The sequence below is a fragment of the Psittacula echo genome, assembly GCF_963264785.1.
Source record: "Psittacula echo genome assembly, chromosome: 17".
Taxonomy (NCBI): Eukaryota; Metazoa; Chordata; class Aves; order Psittaciformes; family Psittacidae; genus Psittacula; species Psittacula echo.
Genome location: NC_137753.1, coordinates 5,125,206 through 5,148,186, shown reverse-complemented (window position 1 = coordinate 5,148,186; position 22,981 = coordinate 5,125,206). Strand labels below are relative to the sequence as shown.

At 52.2% G+C, this 22,981-nt stretch overlaps 1 protein-coding gene across 1 annotated transcript; it reads right to left on the bottom strand.

The window, feature by feature from the left end:
* Positions 1-994: 994 nt before the first annotated feature.
* Positions 995-22,035, bottom strand: PLEKHN1 (pleckstrin homology domain containing N1; the record flags this gene model as incomplete). The annotated part of the gene is made up of 16 exons (XM_080631201.1): positions 995-1,188; positions 1,555-1,603; positions 1,827-2,006; positions 2,697-2,849; positions 3,436-3,683; positions 4,168-4,366; positions 4,852-5,006; positions 5,344-5,413; positions 8,748-8,828; positions 9,196-9,345; positions 10,149-10,273; positions 13,492-13,579; positions 14,816-14,896; positions 15,137-15,283; positions 20,186-20,285; positions 21,956-22,035. The coding sequence occupies 16 exons, from the start codon at positions 22,033-22,035 to the stop codon at positions 995-997; spliced, it is 2,100 nt and encodes a 699-aa protein (XP_080487327.1).
* Positions 22,036-22,981: the final 946 nt, after the last annotated feature.

Sequence of the window (22,981 nt, the reverse complement as noted above, 5' to 3'; positions counted from 1 at the left end):
TGTTTGTGTCCTGGTCTTGCTGCTGCTCTGGAGGGGGGAAGAAAGAGGTTACAGCCCACAGTGGCATTGCTCAGTGTTACGGCTGTAGTGAGTTTTCCTCCTTCCCTTTCTCCCTAGATACTCATAGGCAGCATTTAGTGCAAGCCCAGGGATGTGCAGAGGGGTGGCAGGAACGGATGCAGTCCCATAAGAGGAATCTAGAGCATCCTTTCTAGGGAAGACCTTGGTAAACATAAGCCACTTGGCAGCACAGTTCTTGACTCCACCTTATAATATTGCAGGTCACCACCACGGTCTGGAGCCAGCACTGGCAGGAGAGAACTTACTGCATGAAATGGAAAGGAAGTTCCAGTCTGCCCAGACCTGGATTTCTCTTCTCCATCTCTTGTCAGTTAACCCTGACCTTGCAGGTGGACAATCCTATGAGCACAGCTATTGCTACCAACCTTATACACCACAACGGAGCATGTCTCATGCATGTTTGCAGACTTCAGAGCTCAGGGGAGGAAGGGTTAGTTTAACAGCTATTCTCAGGGATCAGGATCCTCAAAGTGACCAGCCTGAGGGCTCTGGTAATAATGAAGATGATCAAACCCAGTCACCAACCAGCCTTTTTCTTTGGCCTTTGAGCGACTGCTCCATCTGAACATCTAGTCCCTTTTACCTAAGGGAGCCTGATCAGCTTTTTGTTCTTCCTTTCATTATCAAGGGGACAAAGCTGTTTCCTAGCCAGGGCTCCCTAAGCTGGGGCAGCCTCAGCGCATGCTCCTTAGCGTACACACTGCTTTCTGGATCTGCAGAGGCTGATGCTTTTATGCTTTGCCCCATCCTCAGATTCAGAGGAGAAGTTTGAGCTGCCAGGACATGGGAACCAGCCTTTACAGAGCAGGGCCCTTCCCTTTGCTTTGTACAGCCCAAGTTCCTCACCCTGGAGGAAAACCCAGTGAGAAAAGAGCCTGGGGGCTTTTCTATGCCTGGTTGTGGAGGTTTTCCTTCAGGCCTGGTAAAACTGCTGGCTGGGAGGTGGGGAGGTGTGAGGGGTGTCTGGCTCCTTCTCCTCCGCTTCCCACAAGTTATCATAACTGAAGTCGCTCTGGAAGCTCTGGAGCTCGGCATAATCATGGTAGGCTGAGGAGTCGCTGTGTGGGAAGCTGGTCTCTGGCAGGTCATAAGTGCCAACATCCCCATCTGCAATAAAACAGAGCAAAGCACTCAGAGAGCTCATGAGCAACCCAGTGGCTGCCTGCTTCTTTGCCAGCAGAGTACACATGAGGGTCAGCAAAATCACAGCACAGATGCAAGTGATCTAGCAAAGTGGTGGAAGTGTCTGTGCATCCCTACTCTGCTCTGGGGAGGCCTACAGACTCTGTCAGACAAACACAGGCAAGAGGCAGGGTGACAGACTTAGTCCCACTACAGGGGAGCAGGAGGAACGGCAGGCATGTGTGAGTCCCTGTGCTCCCTCTCAGCCCTGCTTTGAATGATCCTTATGGAGACAGACACCAGCGAGGCAGAGTGGGCTGCAGCACCCAGTGGGCCTCCCAAGAGTCTCACCTGGTAGCTGCAATGAAGGGCCCAGATGTTCCTCTTGCAGAGAAGAGATCTGAAAAGAAAGAGATGTATTGATGAGGATAATTTAGCATTGCAGTCCTGATACTCCACACCAGGGAACCCGAGCTCTGTTGGTTCCCCATCCCTGCTCTCCAAGATGCATCCCTGATCCCCAAGATGCAGTGACTGATCACTGTTCCAGCCTGGAGAAAGGCAGGAACCCCTGCATCCTCCTGTATTCCCCCTGCAGCCTCAGACTGCATTTACAAACTCACATCTTCGAGATAAGAAGCATCAGGAGGCCGCAGCTGTAGATGGCATGAGGAGCTGTATGGAGCCACAGGCACCTCTCTGCAGTGACCGGGCAGTGGCTGGCAGTTCCTCTTCTGCAGAGAGAGATGGTCTCTGCAGGCATTCACCTTTGCTGAGCCCGTCTGTCCATGATACTGCACGAACTGAACCAAAACACTCCACATTTGATGCTTGCCATGGACAGTTGGGCAACACTGACCTGCTGCTTCCCACCTGTAAGCCAGCCCTGCTCTGACCGGACTTGGCAAACCCAGGTTTTCTGCCTACCTTGCAAATTCTACTACTTTCAAATCCTGAAAGCCTTAATGGGAAAGGAAGAATGGCTGCAGGTCCCTCACAATGACCCACAGAGATGGTGGAAGTTGGCCAGATGTGAAGGCAGAAGGATGAAGACTACTGGCAGCTCAAGGGATGAAGACCAGAGACTCAGTATATTCCTGAGAGGTAAGTAAAACTAGAAACATAGCCTTTAACAGACACTTATCCCAGCTGGAATTTTTTGGGGTGGATAAAGGGGTCTCTGTGTCTGACTCATCTCTAGTTTCTGCAGACTGGATGATCACATCTCAGCCTCTGTTTTGTGGTTTCTGGCTCTTCCCAGGATTGTCATGAGCATCCAGTGATAAGACAGGGGAAACCTGTTCCCCTCTGACTCTGTCCTGGCTTGACAAAACAGAGAACCTGCCCCACCCCGAAATGCAGCTTCCACATCCCGCTCAGGCTCAGGCAGACAGCAGGAAAAGAAATGGCCTGAGGCGTGATTTCTGGAGCCAAAAGCTTGTGTGCTGAGTCAAGCCCATAACCAGCAGCAGACACACTGGGTGCCTTTTTACCTCTTCCAGGAAGCTGGATCCTGCCATGCTGCGAGCAGCAGAGGAGCTGGGGGTATACGGGTCTGCATATAAGGGGGAGCGGGGCATGGCTGGCTTCTCCAAAGAGCTGGAAGCTGTTGAGGGCTGACTTCCCACCAAGCTCCATCTGTTCAGCTAAAAGGCAGAATTGAAACAGAAACATGACATGCGGTTCCCTACTTGGAATTCATCCCCAGGAGGGATCAGAGTGGGGAATCTCCCTGCAGTTAAAGTCCCAAATGCTGCTCAGCCATGAGGGATGACAGGGCTGCCTCCCAACTGTGGCCATCTGTGCTGACAAAGGGACTTCCCTGGGTGTAAGGCAGATGCACGCTCACTTGGCATCACACACTAAACCAATGATGGACACACACTGGAAATCTTGTGTTGGTTCAGGAATTAGTGCCCAGCATCTCAGGGCTCCAAGGTGTTGCTCTATTTGTCATGTTGAACCTCACTTCCCACAGATCATTTTCAAATGGAACTGGGTATCACACCTTCCAGGTCAGTTCTCCCTGCAAGTAGCACTGTAGGGAAAGTGTGACCCATCCACCACCTTCTCCGCTGCTTAACCCTTCCCATACCCACCATGTCTAACCTGGGGCTTCGAGCAACCTGGTCTATTAGGAGGTGTCCCTGTGGCAGGGGATTGGAACTAGATGAGCTTTAAGATCCCTTCCAACCCAAACCATTCCATGATTCTCTGTTGCAGCCCCCTTACATTACTGAGGTCCAGATGTGGCAGGGGAGCTGCAGGGTGATGCTGCAAGCTGTGTGCAGAGTATGGCTCATTGTACACCGAGGACAGGAGCTCGCCATTGGGGTTCTCAGGAATGAGGCTGCAAACATTCCTCTCGGCGTCCTGGCTGGGCAGCTGCTGGCCACAAGGTCCACATTTGCCCTTGGACTTCCTGGCACTGCCTCCCCTCCGCAGGTCCTGGGACAGGCACTGAAACAAGAAGACAGACCCTGGAGATGGCTCTTCTCAGGCCAGCCCTGGGCACACAGACCTGCCTGCAACCAGTGCAAGGCACTCCCTTGCTAGGGGCATCATGCTGCACATACCCTGGGTCCTGCAGCCCGTGCCCCATGTGCTCCTCCCCATGCATGCACATACCCTTGGGCATATGTATGCTGCACAAGATGAGCAAAGGCTCTGACACCATCACCTCCACCCACAGGCTTTTACTTTAGGATTTCCTGACCTCTGAACAGCCCCATTTGCCCTTTTGCAATCTGTACCAACAACCCTAATGCAGAGCAGAGTTTTGGGGTGGGATTCCTTGGCAGACTTTTCCCTTATCAGCAATAACAAAGCTGAGCCAGGACAAATACAAGCTCCAGGCATGGATTTGCTACGCTGCATAGCAAACAATGACCACCCAGCTCATGGATATACTGCTCATAGGCAGTGCCTGTTCTCACATGCATCCCAGGCTTTTGGGAGGGTCACTTACATGGAGAGGCTGGGAATAGCCAGGGGAGAGGGGGTCTTCAAGCACCCTGCTCTCAGGCATCAGCACGAAGGACTGTCCGTCAGGGAGAGAGCCGCTGTTCTGGGAGAGGTGTGTTAAGGTGGCCACTCTCCCTCCAGATGCCCAGGAGTTGGTACGGCCATCAGAAGTGAGGGACCCTCTCCCACTGCCAGCAAACTAGATGGGGGAGAAGAAGAGCATGTAGGAACAACCCTTTGGATACAGGCATGTCCCTCCCTAGTCCCATGTCCCACCACACAGCACTGTGACAACCTACGGCCAGGTTGAAGGCAGTAGGATGAAACCTACTGGCAGCTCAGGGGATGAAGGACAGAGAGTCAGGAAGAACCTCCAAGGGAAGGGAGGACTTCAGCAATATGGGGAACACTAGCCACAGACTCAGAAATAGCCTTTTCCCAAGAGATGTGCCTTTGAGAGGCACTCAGTTATCCTGCTTTTGAAGGAATATAATACAATATATGCCTATATAATGTAATAGAGCTTCCAAATAATTTGCAGGGATCAGCAGCTTCCTGACAACCTTCAACCAGAGGACTTGAAGCAAAGTCTGCTGTGTCACCAGAGATAGGTAGCAAGAGATAGGTCAGACGGGAGTGCTGGGAGACAGGTATTGATTAGCTCACAACCCCACAGCTTGTTACCTGGCTGGGATGCGGCAGCTTTGATCCCTGGAAACTCTCTGATCCGGAGAGGGAAGAGTCGGCGTTTCGGAACTGGGCTGTTTTGAGGCAGTAGAGCCACTCCTGGTAATCCTCATAGCTGTGGCAGGTCACCCGGATCGAGTTGATCAGTCGGCCTGTGGAAACATCACTCACTGCTGTTACTGGGCTTGATCAGAAATGAGAATCCTCTTGCTTCATCCCTCTCCATGTTCTCCTGGGATCTGGAGACCCAGTGCGGGGGCAATGGGAATGCTCTGTCTTCAGTGCTGACCTTTTGCATGTGGCTGAATGTAGGACAGGGGCAATCACAGCCCAGATCTAAATGAGGGGGTGTGGGTGCTGCTGCCTTTTCCTGCTAGCAAAGCCAGTGCACAGATGTTCTCAGATTTCCAAGCAGCTCAGTTCACAGAGCTTGGATGCTAACCCAGGAACCACAGCTCCTTAGCAAATCCAACCCCAACCATCACGCACCTTCTATTAAAAAGGAGGTTTTCTCATTCTCTTCAAAAAGCACTTGGATGGCATTGAGTGGCAGCTCACCCTGTTGGAGAGAGAAGAGGCTTAGGAGTGCAGAGCTGAGCACATCACAGCCCAGGCCATACAGCAGACAGTGGCGCAGGGAGGACAACAAGCCTACTTCAGGGCTGGAGCCTCTCCTGGAACCTGGCTGGCACCTCCACATTTTCATAGGCGTGAAGCCCAGGTATGTTGGAGAACTCTGTCCCCAGACTTACTCCAGGAATGAAGCCTCTGAAGTGGCTGCATGAGGCACTTCTGTAAGCTCTGTCCTTATAAAGTCCCTCTTGAACTTGGAAAAACACTCCTTCCCTTCTAGTCCTGTTTTCCACAGCTTCCCATAGTTTAATGACAGACCTCACTTTGCAAACATGGTCCTGAATGAGGGCTTAGAGGTGCTGGATTGGGACTTCCAGCCTTGCAAACAGGAATGCCCACAATCCATACCCTGCAAAGCCTTACAAAGACAGGGTTGCACCCTATAAATGCCAGTTGGGTGAAACATGAGCTCTTGTGCTAGACTAGGGCACAGTTGTGAATGCCATTCCTGTGATCCCAGTGGGCTTTGCACTTGCATCCACGTTCCTAATAGCAGGGCAGAGGAGCTAAATCAGTCTGTAACTGGCAAAACTGGAGTGAAAAGATACGATGTGCTATCCCCCCTATGTACAATAGCACCCCTGTATGCACATCCACCACTGTCCTCTCTGCCATCACCCAGTGTCCCATGGTCATCTCCCTATCTGATGCTGTGCCAGGCCCAGCTCTCCAGTGATCCCCATGGGACTGGTACGAATGGGACTGCCTGTTCCAGACCTCTTCTGCTCTGCTGCCAGGAGTCCCTTAAGTGTCATTGCTGAAGTTTAATTCCCTATGGGAATTAAACCTTGGCAGAAGGGCCAAGGTTCTCTTCTTCCTTTGGGGCTCCCCAAGCTGAATTTTCCTTATGGAAATGAAACTAGACCTGGCATTCAGCTCAAGGTCCTCTCAAGAGGCGCAATCACTCAGGATTCCTTTGCCTAAAGTTTACAGGCTGCAAAACAAGGTGTCCAGCACAAACTCCTCCTCATGCCCTCACTGCAAAGCTGCACAGGCTCTGGGGAACGTGGCTGATGATGTGACAGCTTTGCCACAAGGGAAACGTGGAGCTCAACCAGGCGCTGTGGTTTGTGCTGGCCAGCTGCCTCTGCAGCAGCCTGCGGGCACAAGCAGCTGGCTGTGGTATTTCTCCTGCATCGAAGTGATTTATGGGCTGAGCAGTGCAGGAAGGCTGACCTTGGGAGGGAAAGCCCAGGCAATGCCCTGTGACTTGTTCTCCCCTTTTGCTGTAAGAAATCATGGAATGATTTGTGTTGGAAGGGAGCTTAGAGCTCATCCAGTTCCAACCCCCTGCCATGGGCAGGGACACCTTCCACTAGAGCAGCTTGCTCCAAGCCCCGTCCAACCTGGCCTCAACACTTCAGGTGGAATAGATACTGCAAGGCTGCATGTGGGGGGGTCCTGTGGTGCCTGCTCCTGCTGCTCCTCAGCTCTAGCACATTGGTGCCCTCCTGCCACTAAGGATGACTGCATAGGGCTTCTCCCAAGCACCCTGTGCTCCAGCTTCCCTAAGGCAACAGCCCTTCATCCAGGGGGACTATAGTCTCACCTATGGAAGCACAGCAGCATCCCTCCAATAACACGCTGCAGGGAGTCCCTCCAGCCTTCCCTGGGCATGTTATGAACTTTCCCCTCCCCAGCAGCTCCCCCCTTGCTGATTTATACCTTGCCCAGGGCCTTTTCCCACCAGCAGTGAGCCAGAGCTGCTGTGGGTGAGCCCCATCCTTGGCGTGCTCAGCCCCTGCCTTCCCCTTCCCTGTCCCACACACAGCACTTGGCAGCAGCAGCTCCTGCGGGTTGTCTGAAACTGGAGAACAAAAGGGCCGGGCTATTCCTTCACACACAAATTGTAGGGCTCAGCGTCTGCTGGCAGGGAAGGGAAGTTCATTTGCAGAAGCCCTGGGAGAAGGAAGGCTCCTGTGCCCTGACTTGCCTGTGGAAAATCAGGTTCCCAGTGCAGTGTCACAGGCTGGTGAATCAGCCCCTGTGCAGAGCCCTGCCATTACCCCAGCACTGAGCCGCCCAGGGACCCACGCTCAGCACCGTGGGAAGGGAACATTGCATGGCCAGGGCAGACAAATCTGGTTTAAGCTTTCAAAAGAGACGAGTTAATCTGTGAGCCCAGCCCAAGGCCCCCTTACGTATGTTCCATTCCCAGGAGCTACAAACGTGTTCCCAAAAACAAGCTCTGAGGTGTGTCACATAAGCCACCAGCTGCTGGAAAACACCCTCCAGTGTTGCATAGGGATGGAGGAGAGCTCTCACTGGTGTATGTGCCCTTCCTGCTGCAGGCACAGCATCTCCCCTGGCCAGGGGGATGCTCTATGCAGTCCTCCCTTGAGTTAAAAGCAGCCTGCATGGCTCGGGGCCTAATGTAGACATGGTGAAATGATGTGAAGAAGGACCCCAGTGAGTTCACACTGCATTTCCCAAGCCCTCAGTCTCTGCAGGGTTTCCTTGTCACTGGCTCCTCTCTCAGTGGCTAGGAAGGATGCTGCACATGCAGGTTCACAGACAGTTCAGTGCTACTTTTGGCAAACAGGGCCAGAAAGCACAGGGCTGTTTAATAGCCACTGCAATGATGCCTCAGATGGATGTTGGCAATCACATTTCAGAGCCATTCAGGCTGAAGGCAATGTGAAGGCAGCTCCCATGGCCCACATGGTCTGTGCTGAGGCTCCCAGCATTAATCCACAAGCAAAGACACAGCAGTGCACTAGAGAAGCTCATCTCACACCCCTGGGGCACTCAGACCTCCACATCCTTGCTGGCCCTCCCACTGGTGCCCTTGTTCCACAGTGCCAGCAGCAGCCTGTCCTCTAATGCCTTTACCCTTCCCCATGAGCATCAGATGTGCTGCCTGAATGCTACCTGCTTCCAAGTGGTCCCACAGAGCCTGGGAAGCAAGCCCCTCACTGGGATACTCTCTGGGGCTGTTCCAACTCCTGTCTTAAGCAGGCAAGCCAGATTCTGTGCCAGCATACCCACACAGAAACATGCCAGCCTCCCTCCTCCCAGAGACTCGAGATTCCTTGGCAGCCAGCTCCTTTCCCCCCGGGCTTTTGTAGGAGGGCAAGGTGTTTCTCATGGGAAGATAGCTTGCAACATCCCTCTGCCTGCTGGCAAGGGAGCAGCGTGAAGGGAAAGCCCTTGCCAACACAAAGAACACAAGGGAAACCAGGTGGAGAAGGAGCAACAAGCCAAAGAGGTGCTGAAATAGCTGCTGTGGATGGGTAAGAGTAGGGAGGTGCTGAGCTTACCTTAAAACAGAGGCTGTTTTGCTCTTCAGACACTATCACCAGTGTGGATGGGTAAAGCACCAGCAGCCGGTCATGCTGCTCCTTGGAAAGTAAAGAGGAAGAGGGTTCCCTGTGAACAGCCAGGCAGGGCTCAGATCTGGAGAGCCCTTCTCTTTGTCTGTCTGACAGCAGCCTGAGGCCAGGGCTTTGGAAACAGGGGCTCCATGGAGATCCCTGCCAGCTCCAGCTGCCAGCCCTGTCCTGCTAATGCTTTTATGCACATGCTGTCCCCAGGCATCACTTCTGGGACACAGGAGCCATAAAAACCTTTTTCCATGCACCAGGATATAGGTAAAATGACACTTCAGGGACGCATTGGATTAGTGGCAGCGGGTAGGCAGAAGCCTGCACTTGTCACTCCATTCTAAGCCATGCTGACAGAAGGATGCTCCCCAGGGATGTGTCCTACCTGGAAAGGCAGATGCTGAAGCTTCACTTTGGAAACACAAAGGACATCGCCTAAGGATTCCCGTTGGGTCCCTCTCCAATCCTGGACAGGCATGTTCTGCACGGACCACCGCAGCTCCTCCTTCCCTATGGAGCTCTGCTTCCAGTCATTCTAGGGACAGGAGCAAAACTGAGAAGCAGGGCAGACATGTCCTCCCCTAAGAGTTTAGGCAGCACACAGCACATTTCAGGACATGTTTCAAGTGTGGCAGAAGCAGGAAACAGTAAATAAATCTGTGCAGGAGTCAGTTTTCCAACTGGGACTGAATACTTGGTACCTAGCATCATCTGTACCCAGCTTTTCAAAGGCGAATAGCTGTTTTACAAGTGGGGAGATGGAGAAAGGGAGGGAAGTAAAACACCCCACAGAGACTGGAAGAGAAGACAAGTCTCTGGAGGCCGGTTTTCCAGGCCCTGGTCCCAGTCTCCTCCTCCTCCAAATGTTTTGTAAACTCAGGATCATTGCACAAGCAGCCAACTGGGTGAGAACTCCTCTGAACCCAGCCCCAGACCTCTGCCCCTTCAGGGGCTGTGGTGGTGGCACCTCAGGGTCACAGCTCCCCCTTTCCACACACACCCCCTGCCTGGCCCTATTGCAAAACCTTCCTTTTTGCACCCTAAACCTCAGAGGAGGCTGCACAAAAGCCAAGCTCCTAAATTAGAAGCTGTTGTTAGGTCTTAGCAGTAGAGAGCATCCTTAAGGTTGCCATTCAGACTGAAACCCCGCCATACTCTGGTGCTGATGGCACAGACCTAGGACCCTCAGGCCACACTTCCTCCCCAGGCAGAACATTCCAGAGGCTGCAGAGATTATCCCTCCCACTGAACATAGCAGGAGCAATACAGCATCCCCCCAAGTGGCCCAGCTCTGTTCAGCTGAGCCCACAGCACACCTCACCATCAAAAGACACCAACCTGAGAGAGGAAGGGCAAGCCAAGGCTTCCTCCATTTAGCTGGATCTGCTTCTCCAAGTGATAAAGCCACTGTTTCAGCTCTGACTCAGTGGGGCAGAACACGATAAGGGGATTCAGCAGAGGACCTAGGTATGTGAGGCACAGGATGAGCAGAGCAGATAACGGCACCAGTTGCAGCATCAACAAGTAAAGAGCTGGCCAGAGCTGTTACACTCTGCACATCACATATGGGCTGCCTGTCAGTGCATTGCTCTGTCAACATCAGCCCTTCCTGCCACTACCATCCCAGCAGGGATGACTCCAGCACCTTCCTTCCACCAGCCACATCTCACTCTGACCGTGAGTCACTTTTCAGTCCAAATCCAGGCCAGGAACAAGAATCAAAACAGTCCAAAAGTCAACATTGACATCAAGAGACAGATTTCAGCTTTAGAAGTCCATAGCAGCTTATGAGAAGCATCTCTGCAGGCAGAGACTATCACACTGTGCTGCTGCAGACAGCCTAACTCAATGCAAAGTTTCATGCTACTTCTTACTTTCACTTTGGCACTCAATATATAGAACACTGGTAGCTTCCTGACACTCTTTATTTAGTGCTTCACCAAATACAATCTGTACCAGGCAAGCTAAAGCTGCTCTCAGACATACCCCTGAAGGGAGCAACAGCCCCTAAATCTTGTTGATGTGAATGTTTCCAGCTATCATTCACTTACTAGCACAAGCAGAGAAGTCTCACACACCCTCTGCTATTCACTACAGACACAACCTGGTGACGTGAAGGATCATTTCTGGCAGGCTGCAGGACCTATGTTGTGATTAATCATTTACCAGTGATCTCATGTTAAAGCATACTTGATGCATGCTCGGTAAGACCTGGCTTTGAGGGACTTGGAAGCATTCAGATAAGCATGTGTCCTGGGTAAAAGTGGTACTTTGCCCTCCTGTGGAGCCTTTCATCCCATAATTCCTGCATTATGCATGAACAATTGTTAATGATGACTTTGAAACACCACTGTCTGACAGGAAATGCACTGACACAGAGCAGGGGTGGGGAAACTGAGGCACAGACTCCCTGAGTGACTTTCCATAACCCCTCCATTCAGATCCACTACAGTCATTAGGTGTCAAGCATTACTGAGCATCCAAGTGCCTGTGTGCCATCGTGGCATCTTGGCTCCTCTTGCCTTGGTTTCCCAATGGGGATAAGGGGATTCCCTACTTCATAGAGTTGCTGTGATGGTATAAAAGTGTTGTTAGCTTTATCTAGATATTCTGAATAGTTCTCTGGCATCCAGGTCCCTCTGGGAACAGCAGGATTTTTGCTGGAAGGGCACGACCCTTAACATGGCACTGCTTGCTCTGCCACCCCCTCTAAGGCCAGCCTTTCAGACGTATCCTGAGGGCTGTTCACATTGCCACATCTAAACAGGGCCTCAGAGGAAGAGAAGTGAGAAAAGGAACTTCTGCCTAAGCCTGAAGCCTCAGACGTGCCTCAAGCTGGTGCAAGGAGCTGCTGGGGAGGCGGTGAAGAGAGGCTGCTGCTCATTCTCCTTCAGTTCCTGCCATTTCCCTCAGCCCCAAGGGCACGTTTGTGACAGGGCTGTGACACAGCCATGCTGAGCAACCTGTGCCGGCCCGCGTGCTCTTTTCTTCTGCCCTGTCCTTCCTCTTTCCTTGAAAATGCTTCAAGAGGAACATTGGAAGTGAGAAAACCCTTTCCCAGAGCAGCAGCAGCAGCAGCAGTCTATGCCCAGCCAGATCTCTGCCTGGTGACACTAAAAAGCTGCCCCATTTGTAGAGGAGGGAGAGGTAACTCAAGGTGCTCAGGAACTGCATCAGCATCAGAGAAGGACCACAAAGCCAAGGTGATAGCCAGCCATCACACACTTCTCCATCCCAATGCACCAGGGATGGCTCTGAATGCTGCCAGGCTTGGTTCTTATGCTCCACCTCCATACATCCAGTGATCCTGCCGGCATCTCTGGATGTACTGAACAAGCCTGGGAAGCGCAGTTTATAGGCTACTGCTGACGCCATGGGATTGCACAAGAGAATGGATGCACGTCTTTTGTGTCTCAGGGTTATGAGACAAAGGAATTCCACCCTCAGCCTGTGTGGGGCCACAGACAAGGCTCTTATCCCCTCCATTCATTGATTCCACCCCCTGAAGCTCCACTGATCTCGCTGATCTTAAGCAAGCTGCTCTAGTGGAAGGTACCCCTGCCTGTGGCAGGAGGTTGGAACTGGATGAGCTTTAAGGTCCCTTCCAAGCCAATCCATTCTATGACTCCCTGGTTTCTTCGTGTCACTGCTTCCTTCTATAGACAGCACTCTGTCAGAAGGGCTTTGGTTTGTTCTTTCCCTCAGCAGAACATAAACCCAACAATGCTTGAGGCAATTTTCCACCCAGCCACACTCCTGCATGTCTTAATACAAGCAGAACAAGTCCACCCACCCCAGGGCAGACACCCCGACTGGTTATGCATGGGAGAAGCTTTCCTTCACTTTACAGACTCCCAAAAAGGGCTGTAGGAGAGGTCTGCTTAGAACAGTGTAACCAGCCCTTAAAATCAATGGGTTGTTTGTCCCAGCTCCTCTTTATAATGGATGTAATCTTTTCATTTGAGTGGTCCTTGTATAACCTTCTCTGTACCAGAGGACACCAGAGTACACAGACAGGGCCTAGGACACACATGAGCTTTCTTGGCTCTGTATCATCACTTCCTTCTGTGCACTTCATGCTTTAACTACTACTCTTTGGGGGCTTGCAACTGCTGTAATTCAGCAGTGACTAAGCCAAAAGAAGCCTCCAGCCAAGCTGCAGATAGGTTGTTATCCCAGGAAAACCTTATAAAGCAAGTTTAAAAAGCTTGTGGATACAGGAGTGCTGGGGAAGAGGGAAGTGACATTGGGTCCTGGTGTTAACAGCAGAGGTAACTCACCTCTCAGCACTGTTGCCCACCAGAGTTACCCCCTTATCTCCAAGTTCAGATGGTCACAAGAGGTGGGAGAAGGAGTTTTATTCCATTCCTTCATCTAAACGTGGTGCACAAAGAGAACTGTCACCATATGTCCTGAGCACTGATCAGCTGGAGCACAGGAGCATCCTTCCTCTGTGCTCCCTATCCACTCCCTTCCCTGCCTGCAGCCCTGGGCATCACTGGTGAGTTTAGGAGTTTAGAACCAGGGAAGCCTTGATGGGAAAGCTGGAAATGCTGGAAGAGCTTCAGCTCTCTGCAGCCTCCTTCCACAACATGTTCTTCTCTGGGACAAGGTCAGAGTAGGACAAAGTGCAGAGACAGTTGTGATTCATACAGCTCAAACCAAACCAAGAGGCACTGACCTGCAATGCGGAAAGCGTGGTCCTCCTGCCCAGTGCTCTTCCCAGTCTCCATTTCACACACGCTCAGCTCTTTTAAAGGCAGCAGTCCCTGCATGAGGAGAACACACCGTTATTTTGAGGGGCAGAACACTTCCTTTACATTCTAAATCCTTCAGTTTTAAGGGAAACCTCATCAGCATTCCATGGGAATGATGGGAATGACCATACAGCAAAATTGAGCTGCCCAGTTTCTATACTCCAGTCCTTTGGAGTCCCACAATAACAAAGCACAGGATGACAAGTTCATGCTCCTTCTCTCAGGCTTTCTAAACAAGCACTAATACTGACTGCTGTAATGTCTAGGGGCCAGTATTGGCACATTAATTCCTCTTTAATTCCTCTACAATTAATAAAGTAAGGAGCTGTTTATAAAGTAGATGGGAGATCTTGTAAGACCGTTTGCACTGTGACATGTCTTTCCTCTTGAAGGCTGGATGACTCGAGAGATTGTATTGGCATATTGCATTAACCTCAAGTCACCTAGAAAACAAGAAATCACTTCTAAAGGGAACAAATTTGACCATCATCTACAGAACAGCCATGCTCAGTTTTAGTTACTCCTGTGGAGGGAGAGAACATTGAGGGCTTCCTGGTTGTTCAGTAGTGATTTTTTGCCTGCACGTGCAAAACAACCTATTGTAATACACAGAATCCCAGAGTGCTTTGAGTTGAAGCGACCTTAAAGCTCATCCAGTCCCAACCCCTGCCACAGGCAGGGACACCTTCCACTGGAGCAGCTTGCTCCAAGCCCCTGTGTCCAACCTGGCTTTGAACACTGCCAGGGATGGGGCAGCCACAGCTTCTCTGGGCACCCTGTGCCAGCGCCTCAGCACCCTCACAGGGAAGAGCTTGTGCCTAAGAGCTCATCTCAGTCTCCCCTCGGGCAGGTTAAAGCCATTCCCCTTGGCCTGTCCCTACAGGCCCTTGTCCAAAGCCCCTCTCCAGCTTTCCTGCAGCCCCTTTAGGCACTGGAGCTGCTCTCAGGTCCCCCTTCAGGAGCCTTCTCTTGTCCAGGCTGAATCAGCCCAGCTCTCTCAGTCTGTCTTATTTTGAGCAATAAGAGCTCTGGCCACTGCCCAGGCACAGCTCTCTGTGCTTGGTATCTCCAGGTAGCCTAAACAGCTCCCATCCCTGGTCCTGCTTGCCAGCCCTTCACAAACCCCTATGCTCCTCTTTGGGGTCATTAATCTCTGCCCAGAGACAAGGCCAAGGACCCAGGTGAATTGAGGTTGCCTGGTTACAGCCCTTAGGAAGACATGCTCTCTTCCCCTGAGGGATGCCCTACCTGGTAGGTGAGTCCATTGGAGCCCATAGACTGGAAGTACAGGTAGGACTGGAACAGCTCCAAGAAGCAGTCATTCACCTCCTGCACAAAACACATATTTTGGGGTTTATCTCAGGTCACCTTCCTCATCCCAGCTTCCCTCTGCACCTCACACTGGTCTGTGCGTGGGAAAGCCATAGACTGTTATCCAAGGGCCACCACCCCATCACTGCTGGTGGATCTGAGTGTGGAAGCATGACGCAGGTCCCCACTGGGACAGGAGCCAGTGTCACCAGCCACTCCTGGGAAAAGAAACCCCCACAAACAGGCGCTGCAGCTTACCTGGCAGTGCTGGAACTTGAACTTGACCTTGGAGTAATAGATCATCTTGCCCAGATTCCTGACAACCGTTTTCCTCCGTCCCTTCTTGAACAGGCTGGGGAACCTCTGGTCCAAGTTCTCCTTCTGGTTTTCCTGGTTCTGAATACTCTATACCAAGAATTCCGGATAAGAACCAAATCAGAGCCAGTGGGATGATGTCTGGAAGAGACATTCCCAGAACATCTTCCCAGACGGGTTCCTCAGAAAAGCTCCCTGGGCATGTGCCCGGGCCAGGCTGTTTGTTGTTGGGTCTCCATGCCAGCGTGGAGCTGGGGTTTGGTTACTTCATTCTCCCTATGCAAGGGGAGATGGTGACCTAAAGGGAGGCTTCCTGGGTTGGGAAGAGGGGGTGCAGAACACATCCTACATTTAAGATATCCCTACATGATCTCCTGCCATCCTGATCAAATTCTCTGCAACAAGGACTGCTCAAGGCTAAGCAAGCACAGCTTGCCTTCCACTGGGGTTAGAGGAAAGGTTTCTTTTACTCTACTTCCACCTGGATTCCTCAGCATTCCCATCTGCTCGGATCCCTTGGTTTCTCCAGGTAGAATCTGTTGTTCCAGACACCCAGACCCTTTTGAGGCAGAGTCCCATAGCCATATGAGAAGCTGCAAGGCTGAGTTGTGAAGCTGCGTATTCTCAGTGCAAAAAGGCAAGGGAAGTCTGCATGAGAGCAAGGGCTGATGCGAGAGGGAGACAGCACTTCGGGCTGGAGCACTCCCTTCCTGCATTCTGGTTGTATGGAAATTCTTCCTTTTGTGTCACAGCACAAACCCACATCCCTATGGCACTTTGCTGCTCACAGCCCAGGGCTCCTGTTGCACTGTGTGGATACTGCATGGATCCAGGGATGAAAAGCTCTCCCTGTAGTTTCTTTGGGAAGAACGGTTTTGTTCCGAAGGCTTGGCTGACATCCTTGGGATAAGGGAATAGCTGTATCCCAACAAGGCCATATTCCGCCCAGGTCTACACCCCACTGGAGTCTTAAATGTCGGCTTTGTTAGGCACATCAGGCTCTGGGTATTCATTCCCAAGCAAAGGAGGAAGGCAGGAGGGAAAGGTTAGGTCCTGGTCCCCAGACTGTGGGGCTGCCTTGGTGGGACCCCTGGGGATACTTCCATGGCCATGCTGCAGCTGGGATACAGGGCGTAGCAGTGGCATGCAGCTCCCCATATCCAAGCAGCATTTGCAGGAATGAGCATGGAGAGGGCTGGGGGCTCCGCACGGATCCAGTGTCAGCCATCACTCTATGCACCAGCACTTTCAGCACTCCCCAACCTGCCCGGCTGCCCGTTCCCGGTGCGCTGTGCCAAGGAGACAGCTGCGTAAGCTCCATGATAAATGGAGAGCAGCAGAGTTGAGCAGAGCTGTCTGCTGGGGCCTCCGTGACTCAACCCTCCGGCATGAGGTTAACCCCCCTCATACCCAGAGCAGGGCCAGAGGGGAGCTGGTAACCTAATGCTGTCCCTTTCACCTGCAAAGCTTGGGGCTCCTTCCACTGACTGGAGGAAACTCATTTAAAGACACACATTAACCCCTTCTCTGCTCAGCTTTTTCCCACCGGCTCCGTGCAATTCCCATGTGGAGCACCCCTGGAGGTGGGAACCTGCTGGCTGCCAATTCATGCTCTCACCGAGAGGCAATTACACGTAGGAAAAGATTACATGTGTGCTCCAAGCTGCTGTCAGAACAAAGAGCAATGGATCACCTGACAGCAATAACAAAACACTGCTGGGATAAGGGAGAGGATAAAGCTATGGAATTATGGACACAGCGACAGCAGCAGCACCAGCCGCCTGGGCAGTGCTGCTGCTTGGAATGTGGCAGCCAAATTCCCCTGTAAAAAGGAAGGTCCCAAGAAGTAAAAGCTATCATGGAGCTGGGAATTCAGCAGTAGTTTAGGGAAAGAGCTCAGCCAACCCGCCGGCTTCCATAGGGATCCTGCCGGGGTCAGGAGGGAAAGGGAAAGCTTCCATTGCCACGATTCATGAAGCAAGGAACAAATGAAATGGAATACCTTCTGCTCCCAAACAAGAACCAGGAAACTAGGGCTTGCAAGGGTTTGCAGCAAGGCTGAGATGATAGTGGATAAACATGAGGGCATCTCCAAGACCATGGACAAAATAGGATCACATTGCTGAACTCTGCTGCCCTTTTGGCTGTAGGACCCATCTGCCCCATGTCACACCAGTCTTTCAAGCTCCAGTCTTATCACTCATGATCAGGCATTGTGGTTTTGCAGAAAGAAATGGGACTGTTCATGACTTTTATATTTTTTTCCCAAGTCTTTCCTGGGTTTCTTTCCACCAATTTCATGTCCTTCCCTGGACTGCCACTGTTAAATCCCAAATGAATGTGCACGTGCAAGAAGCTCATCTGTTTTGTCCATACAATCCCAGACTGGTTTGGGTTGGAAGGGACCTCAAAGCTCATCCAGTTGCAACCCCAGCCATGGGCAGAGACACCTTCCACTAGAGCAGGTTGCTCCAAGCTCCTTCCAAGCTGGCCTTGAACACTGCCAGGGATGGGGCAGCCACATCCATCTGCAATGCCTATGGTTTCTTTGTCCTCTGTTCCCAGAAGCAGGCTGTCTAGCACTGTAAGGTTAACCTTTGTAAGGTTAATGGTACTTCCCACAAACTCCTCATCGTCTGCTTATGTCCAATAGCAATTTCCCAGGATATGGATTACTTGCCTCTGGAGAAAACAGCTCCTGCTGAATCTTAGATGCTTCTGGGCTCGAACCCACAAGTGCACCCCTTTGCTCTTTGAGGGATTGAGACAGATATGGCCAGCCCCAGAAAGCAGCACTGGGAACCCCATGATGTCCTGGGGGAGTCAGGGACCAGAGCTATCACAGCCTCCTCCATGCGCATCACTTATCTCCCTGGCCCATGCATCCCCTGGAACCATAGGGATGCCTCAGAGTGCAGCCAAAACGAAAGCGAATTGGCATTTATCATTCCTCTGAAATCCTCCCAGCCTGCTGCTTACTCCCCTGGCTGGGCTGGGCTGCTGGCAAGCTCTCTCTTCCCCCATTCCCATCCTGCTCAGTGCTGGTTCTGTCAGCTCAGCTGGGTTTGAGGCAGTGCAGAGCATTGGCAACCTGGTTTCTCTCTGGGTTCGGGGAAGCAGCAGGTCTCTGGCAGCGCAAGTGCCCTGACATGTTCTCCCCCTGTCTCCAATGCCTCATCCTACAGGTAGAGCAAGTTAATAATTAACCTGCCTCAGCCCCTGCAGACCCCAGTGACTCCCAGCTGAATCACAGCCCTGGCAGCAGGAAGAGCTCAGCCTCTCGACGTGCCCTGGGGCTCCCAGAGCTGCTGTTCAGTGATAAAAGCAGCAAATGAGAAGCAAGGCTCCCCTGGCACATCCTCCACCTTTGCTTCTGCTTCGGCTTCATAGAAGCTGGAACTGGGAGGTGTGGGAAACAGGGCATGAGGCTGGTGGGAGCAAAAGGTGCTGGTTTCATGGCAGAGTCCAGAGGGAACATGATTTTCATGGAGGTCACTTGCCCCAGCCCCAAACTGCCTGCCATGGCCTGAGGCTTAGTGATCCCATCTCCTCTGAGATTGCATCGGAAGAGTCCTGTGTTGATGGTTCCTTTCTATCCCACCCCCTCTATCCCAGCCCTTCCTGCTCTCAGAGGTGTTTCTCCTGAAAAGGCAGGAATGGGAAAAGGGCAAAGCCAAGGTTTTCTCCAGGCCACACAAGAAGCTTGTGGCTGAGTTTGAATCCCATGTGCCCCAGGCAAGGGTAACATCCAACCAATCGCTCCGCCCTCCTTCCTTCCCTGGAGAGATCCCACACTCTCCTGTGCTCCCAAATGAGTAATCTCGCAGTGACCTTTGTTCTGTCAGCCCCGGGATCCGCTAACATGATAGCTTCTCCGGCAGAAGGATCCAGGATCCATCTAGGACCTGGTCCCATCCTTTGGGATGCCCACGCCAGGTTCCCATTATTCCCATTCACAAATAATAGGCAGGAGCATGAAACATTCCCAATTCCCCTGTGCTTTCCACCTCAGCACAGACACAAGCCCCAAAAGAGAGGATGGCACTGACCCATGGCCACCTCGTAAGCCAGGAGTAGGATCCCAGCCCTGCTCCCTTCTCAGGCTCACATGAGGAAACGCAAAAGGATTGGAAAGGGCCAGCATGGGAGCTGCATGGAAAGGGACTGAAGTGTCCCTGCTTGTAGGGAGCAGATATTGGAACCTCTGCAGCAACTCAATGTACATGAGAACTGCTCAGAACTGGGTCCAGCACCTCATCACCAGTGAGATCTACCTAACCTGCAGCTTGAAACCCAAGAGACGATGTCCTGCTGCTGATCTGCTCTGAAATCAGCTCTAATAGCTGTCTGTGCCTCCGTTTCCCCTTCCCCTATATCCCCATATCCTATTGCCATGCAGTGGAGGAGATGCACGCACAGTACAGCCAATGGGCCCCAAAGCTCAATCCACATCCCTTTTTTACCCAAAGGGGCTGAGAAAACATCCTGGGGTTCATCAGTTCACCTCTGCTTTCCCTGAGCAGTGCTGGGAAATGGGCCATATGGCCACAAGGCTGGTACGTGCCTGGGACAGACCTGCCCTTCCTGCTTACCTTCCCAAGGCTTATTGCTAATACACTGCTGCTCCGTCTCATTCCAGCGTGGGAATGAATCATCCCACCTTTAAATGCTCGCTCTGATTTTCCCTTTCTTTCACAGGCTACCCAGTAACAAAAGAACCAAGAGCAAAGGGGATGTGGGGGGATATTCTCACCATGCTGCCTGCTTTGCTCTCAGCAGCATTCTCTCACCCCATCATATGTTTTGGATGATGGTAGGGTCACCTCAACACCTCCATGGGGATGCTGGGGCACAGGGCTTATCCCTCCCTGAGGCAGACCTGCTGCTACCTCTAGATCCAGACCCATCCTCCTTCTGATGCACAGCACTGTCCTTGGGTGGGAATAATCTCTGGGAGCAGTGGGGATAGGGATTGGATGTGTTTGTACTTGCCTTTCCTGGAATATACTGCAGGATTTTGTCTGTGGTCGTATCTCTCTCCTGCCCTCCTTCTATCCCAAAAAAGCTGGGCAGTTTCTTCTTGCCATTTTGTCTACAGAAGGGAGAAAAGAAACCCAAAACACACACATGCAAACACACATCTAGGCTGATGCACACTGAGTCCTGCCCTAGAAATCAAGAAGCCATAAAACTAAGCAAGCAATTTGTCACGGGCTTTCTCATCTTCCCAGTACAGTAAAGGGCTGATAACCAGCCTTGGAGACCTGGGATGGGGTTTGTGCTGCACTTGTTGGCGTGTCTTTGCCTTTGCATCATCAAAGGATCAGATGGGCTCATTGGTGTCTCCAAATCAGTGCAGGAACCAGATGTTCCCTTGCAAAACAAAGAGCACACCCAATCCTGACAGCTATTCCAAAGCCCCTGGAGTGGAGATGCATATGTACACATACACCACTATATAATCACAAAGAGGTTTGATTTCTGTCTTGGTGGGTTTCCTCTCTTTCCTTGCGCTCCCAGCTCCTCCTTGCAGAGCAGTCACCAACGCTCTGTTGGGACTTCCCAGGAGTTGCTCCATCTCCATCAGATTGCAGTGTTTGGTTTAGCAGAAACCAGGCTTATCTCCATGGAGAGTGGGGGAAGTGGGAGTCATCAGGGACAAGAGGTGCTCTGGGGCTCGGCTGCTCCCCTGCAGCCCCCCAATGTCAGCCCTCCAGGGTCCACATTCCCCGCGTGATCCCCCTCTTTTATCCCACAGACTCTCACAGGTTTGCTCCTGGTTTATGGCAGCACAGGAGGCCAAGGGGACAGTTTCAGTGTCTCCTTTTGATTAGAACCTCCCCAGCTGAGCAGAGTTAATGGGGTTTGTCTCAAAGCCCAGCATGTAGCACAGGCAGGACCAGCAAGTTTGTGAGGAATCACCCTAGTTCCCAACAGAGCTCCTTTCCAGACTGGAGCATTTAGGATGGGAAGAGCTCTGCTTTGTGTATGCTTAGGTACTGGCAGTGATGGGAGCATGGGGAAGGCTGGAATCATACAATCATGGAATATCAGACTACCTCGGGTTGAAGGGACCTTAAAGCTCATCCAGTTCCAACCTCCTGCCGTGGGCAGGGCCACCTCTCACTAGAGCAGGTTGCTCAAGCCCCATCCAACCTGGCTTGTTCCACACTCCCCACTAGGCTGAGGTCCATCAGTGGGTACCTGAACACTGCCCTGGCCAGCCCAGCACCACAGATCCCAAAGGATTTCATGGACACTTCCAGTTGTGCTTTCACTCAGGGTTCCAAAAGCAGCTCAAGGGGCAGAGTGTTGGGATTTGGGGCTTTCTCCCTGGACTCAGAGGAGGGCGGAATGTCATCCTTTCACAACAGAGCACCACGACTCCGCTGTCATGAGTTAAAACATCACAGGTAAAACAAGGAGTGTTCACTCTGCACCTTGCCCTGCCTGCTTCACGGAGGGGAGCTTTGGTTTTCCAGCTGAAATCCACTAAATCACACTTCTCCCAGGGGCAATGTGCTCGGATACACTGCTGGCATAGCCCTGGAATTCCCTTCCAGCCATCTGTGGGGCGCTGATTGCGCCTGGCACTGCCCCATGAATCCATACAAACCCCATTTCTGCTGAGCACACAATTCTTGGCTTTCCCAAGCGGGGCTCAGCCCCATCCTGCACGCTGCATCCCACGGGGAAAAAAGCCAGCCGGGAAAGGCAGCACCGCTTGGAAAGCAGCGCAGGGTAAAAGCAAAGTGTACTTACTCCTTCTTCAGCGAGGGCTTCCTCCTGAAAGAGCCTCGGAGCCTGCCGGGTGCTTGAGGAACACAAGTTATGTTCCCCATGCCGGCAGCGACCGGGAGCGCCCCGGAGCAGCGGGATCCGTGTGTCCGTGTGGCTGTGTCACGCAGGCGCTCCCCTTCCGCCCGCCGTGACTCGGGTGGGTGTGAGCTATGCGAGGCTTTGGGCTGAGGTTCCTGCCCCTGCCCCTGCTCCTGCCCCTCTCTCCCGCCCCGCTCCGTGCTGGGAGGAGCAATCCAGGCCCCGGGAAGCGCGGGCAGGACGGCATCCCTGCGGGAGCGCTGCCGGGGAGCCCCGCTGCATGGTGCCGGCAGCCTCAATCCTGATTTGGAATGTGGCTCTGGGATTTCTCCGGGACAAACCGGTGTCCTCAAGGAGGGTGAATCCGGCTCCAGAGCGCATTTTTCCTGTAAAGAGGAATTAAGCGCAGAGTTCTCTGCCCTGCCAGTGCCTACAGGGGCTGCAGGAAACCTGCAGAGGGGCTTCTATAAGAGCAAGTAGGAACAAGACAACGGGAATGGCTTTAACCTGCCAGAGGGGAGATTGAGATGAGCTCTTAGGCAGAAGCTCTTCCCTGTGAGGGTGCTGAGGCGCTGGCCCAGGGTGCCCAGAGAAGCTGTGGCTGCCCCATCCCTGGCAGTGTTCAAGGCCAGGTTGGACACAGGGGCTTGGAGCAACCTGCTCCAGTGGAAGGGGTCCCTGCCTGTGGCAGGGGTTGGAGCTGGATGAGCATTAAGGTTCTTTCAACGCAAACCATTCCATGAATTAAAAACCCAGCAGTGCTTAGATAGAGTGATCACCATGCACTAACGTTCCTCACTGGCAAACAGCACAAAGCTGGAGTCCCTAATAAATGCATCCGGAATGTTATTCCAAAAGGTAGTATGTATTGAAAACTAGGAATTATGGGAAATTGGTAAAAGAATCAAAAAGGGATGTATATGACAGTATAACTAAAGGGATATTTATAGAGGAAATGCTTTCAAAGAT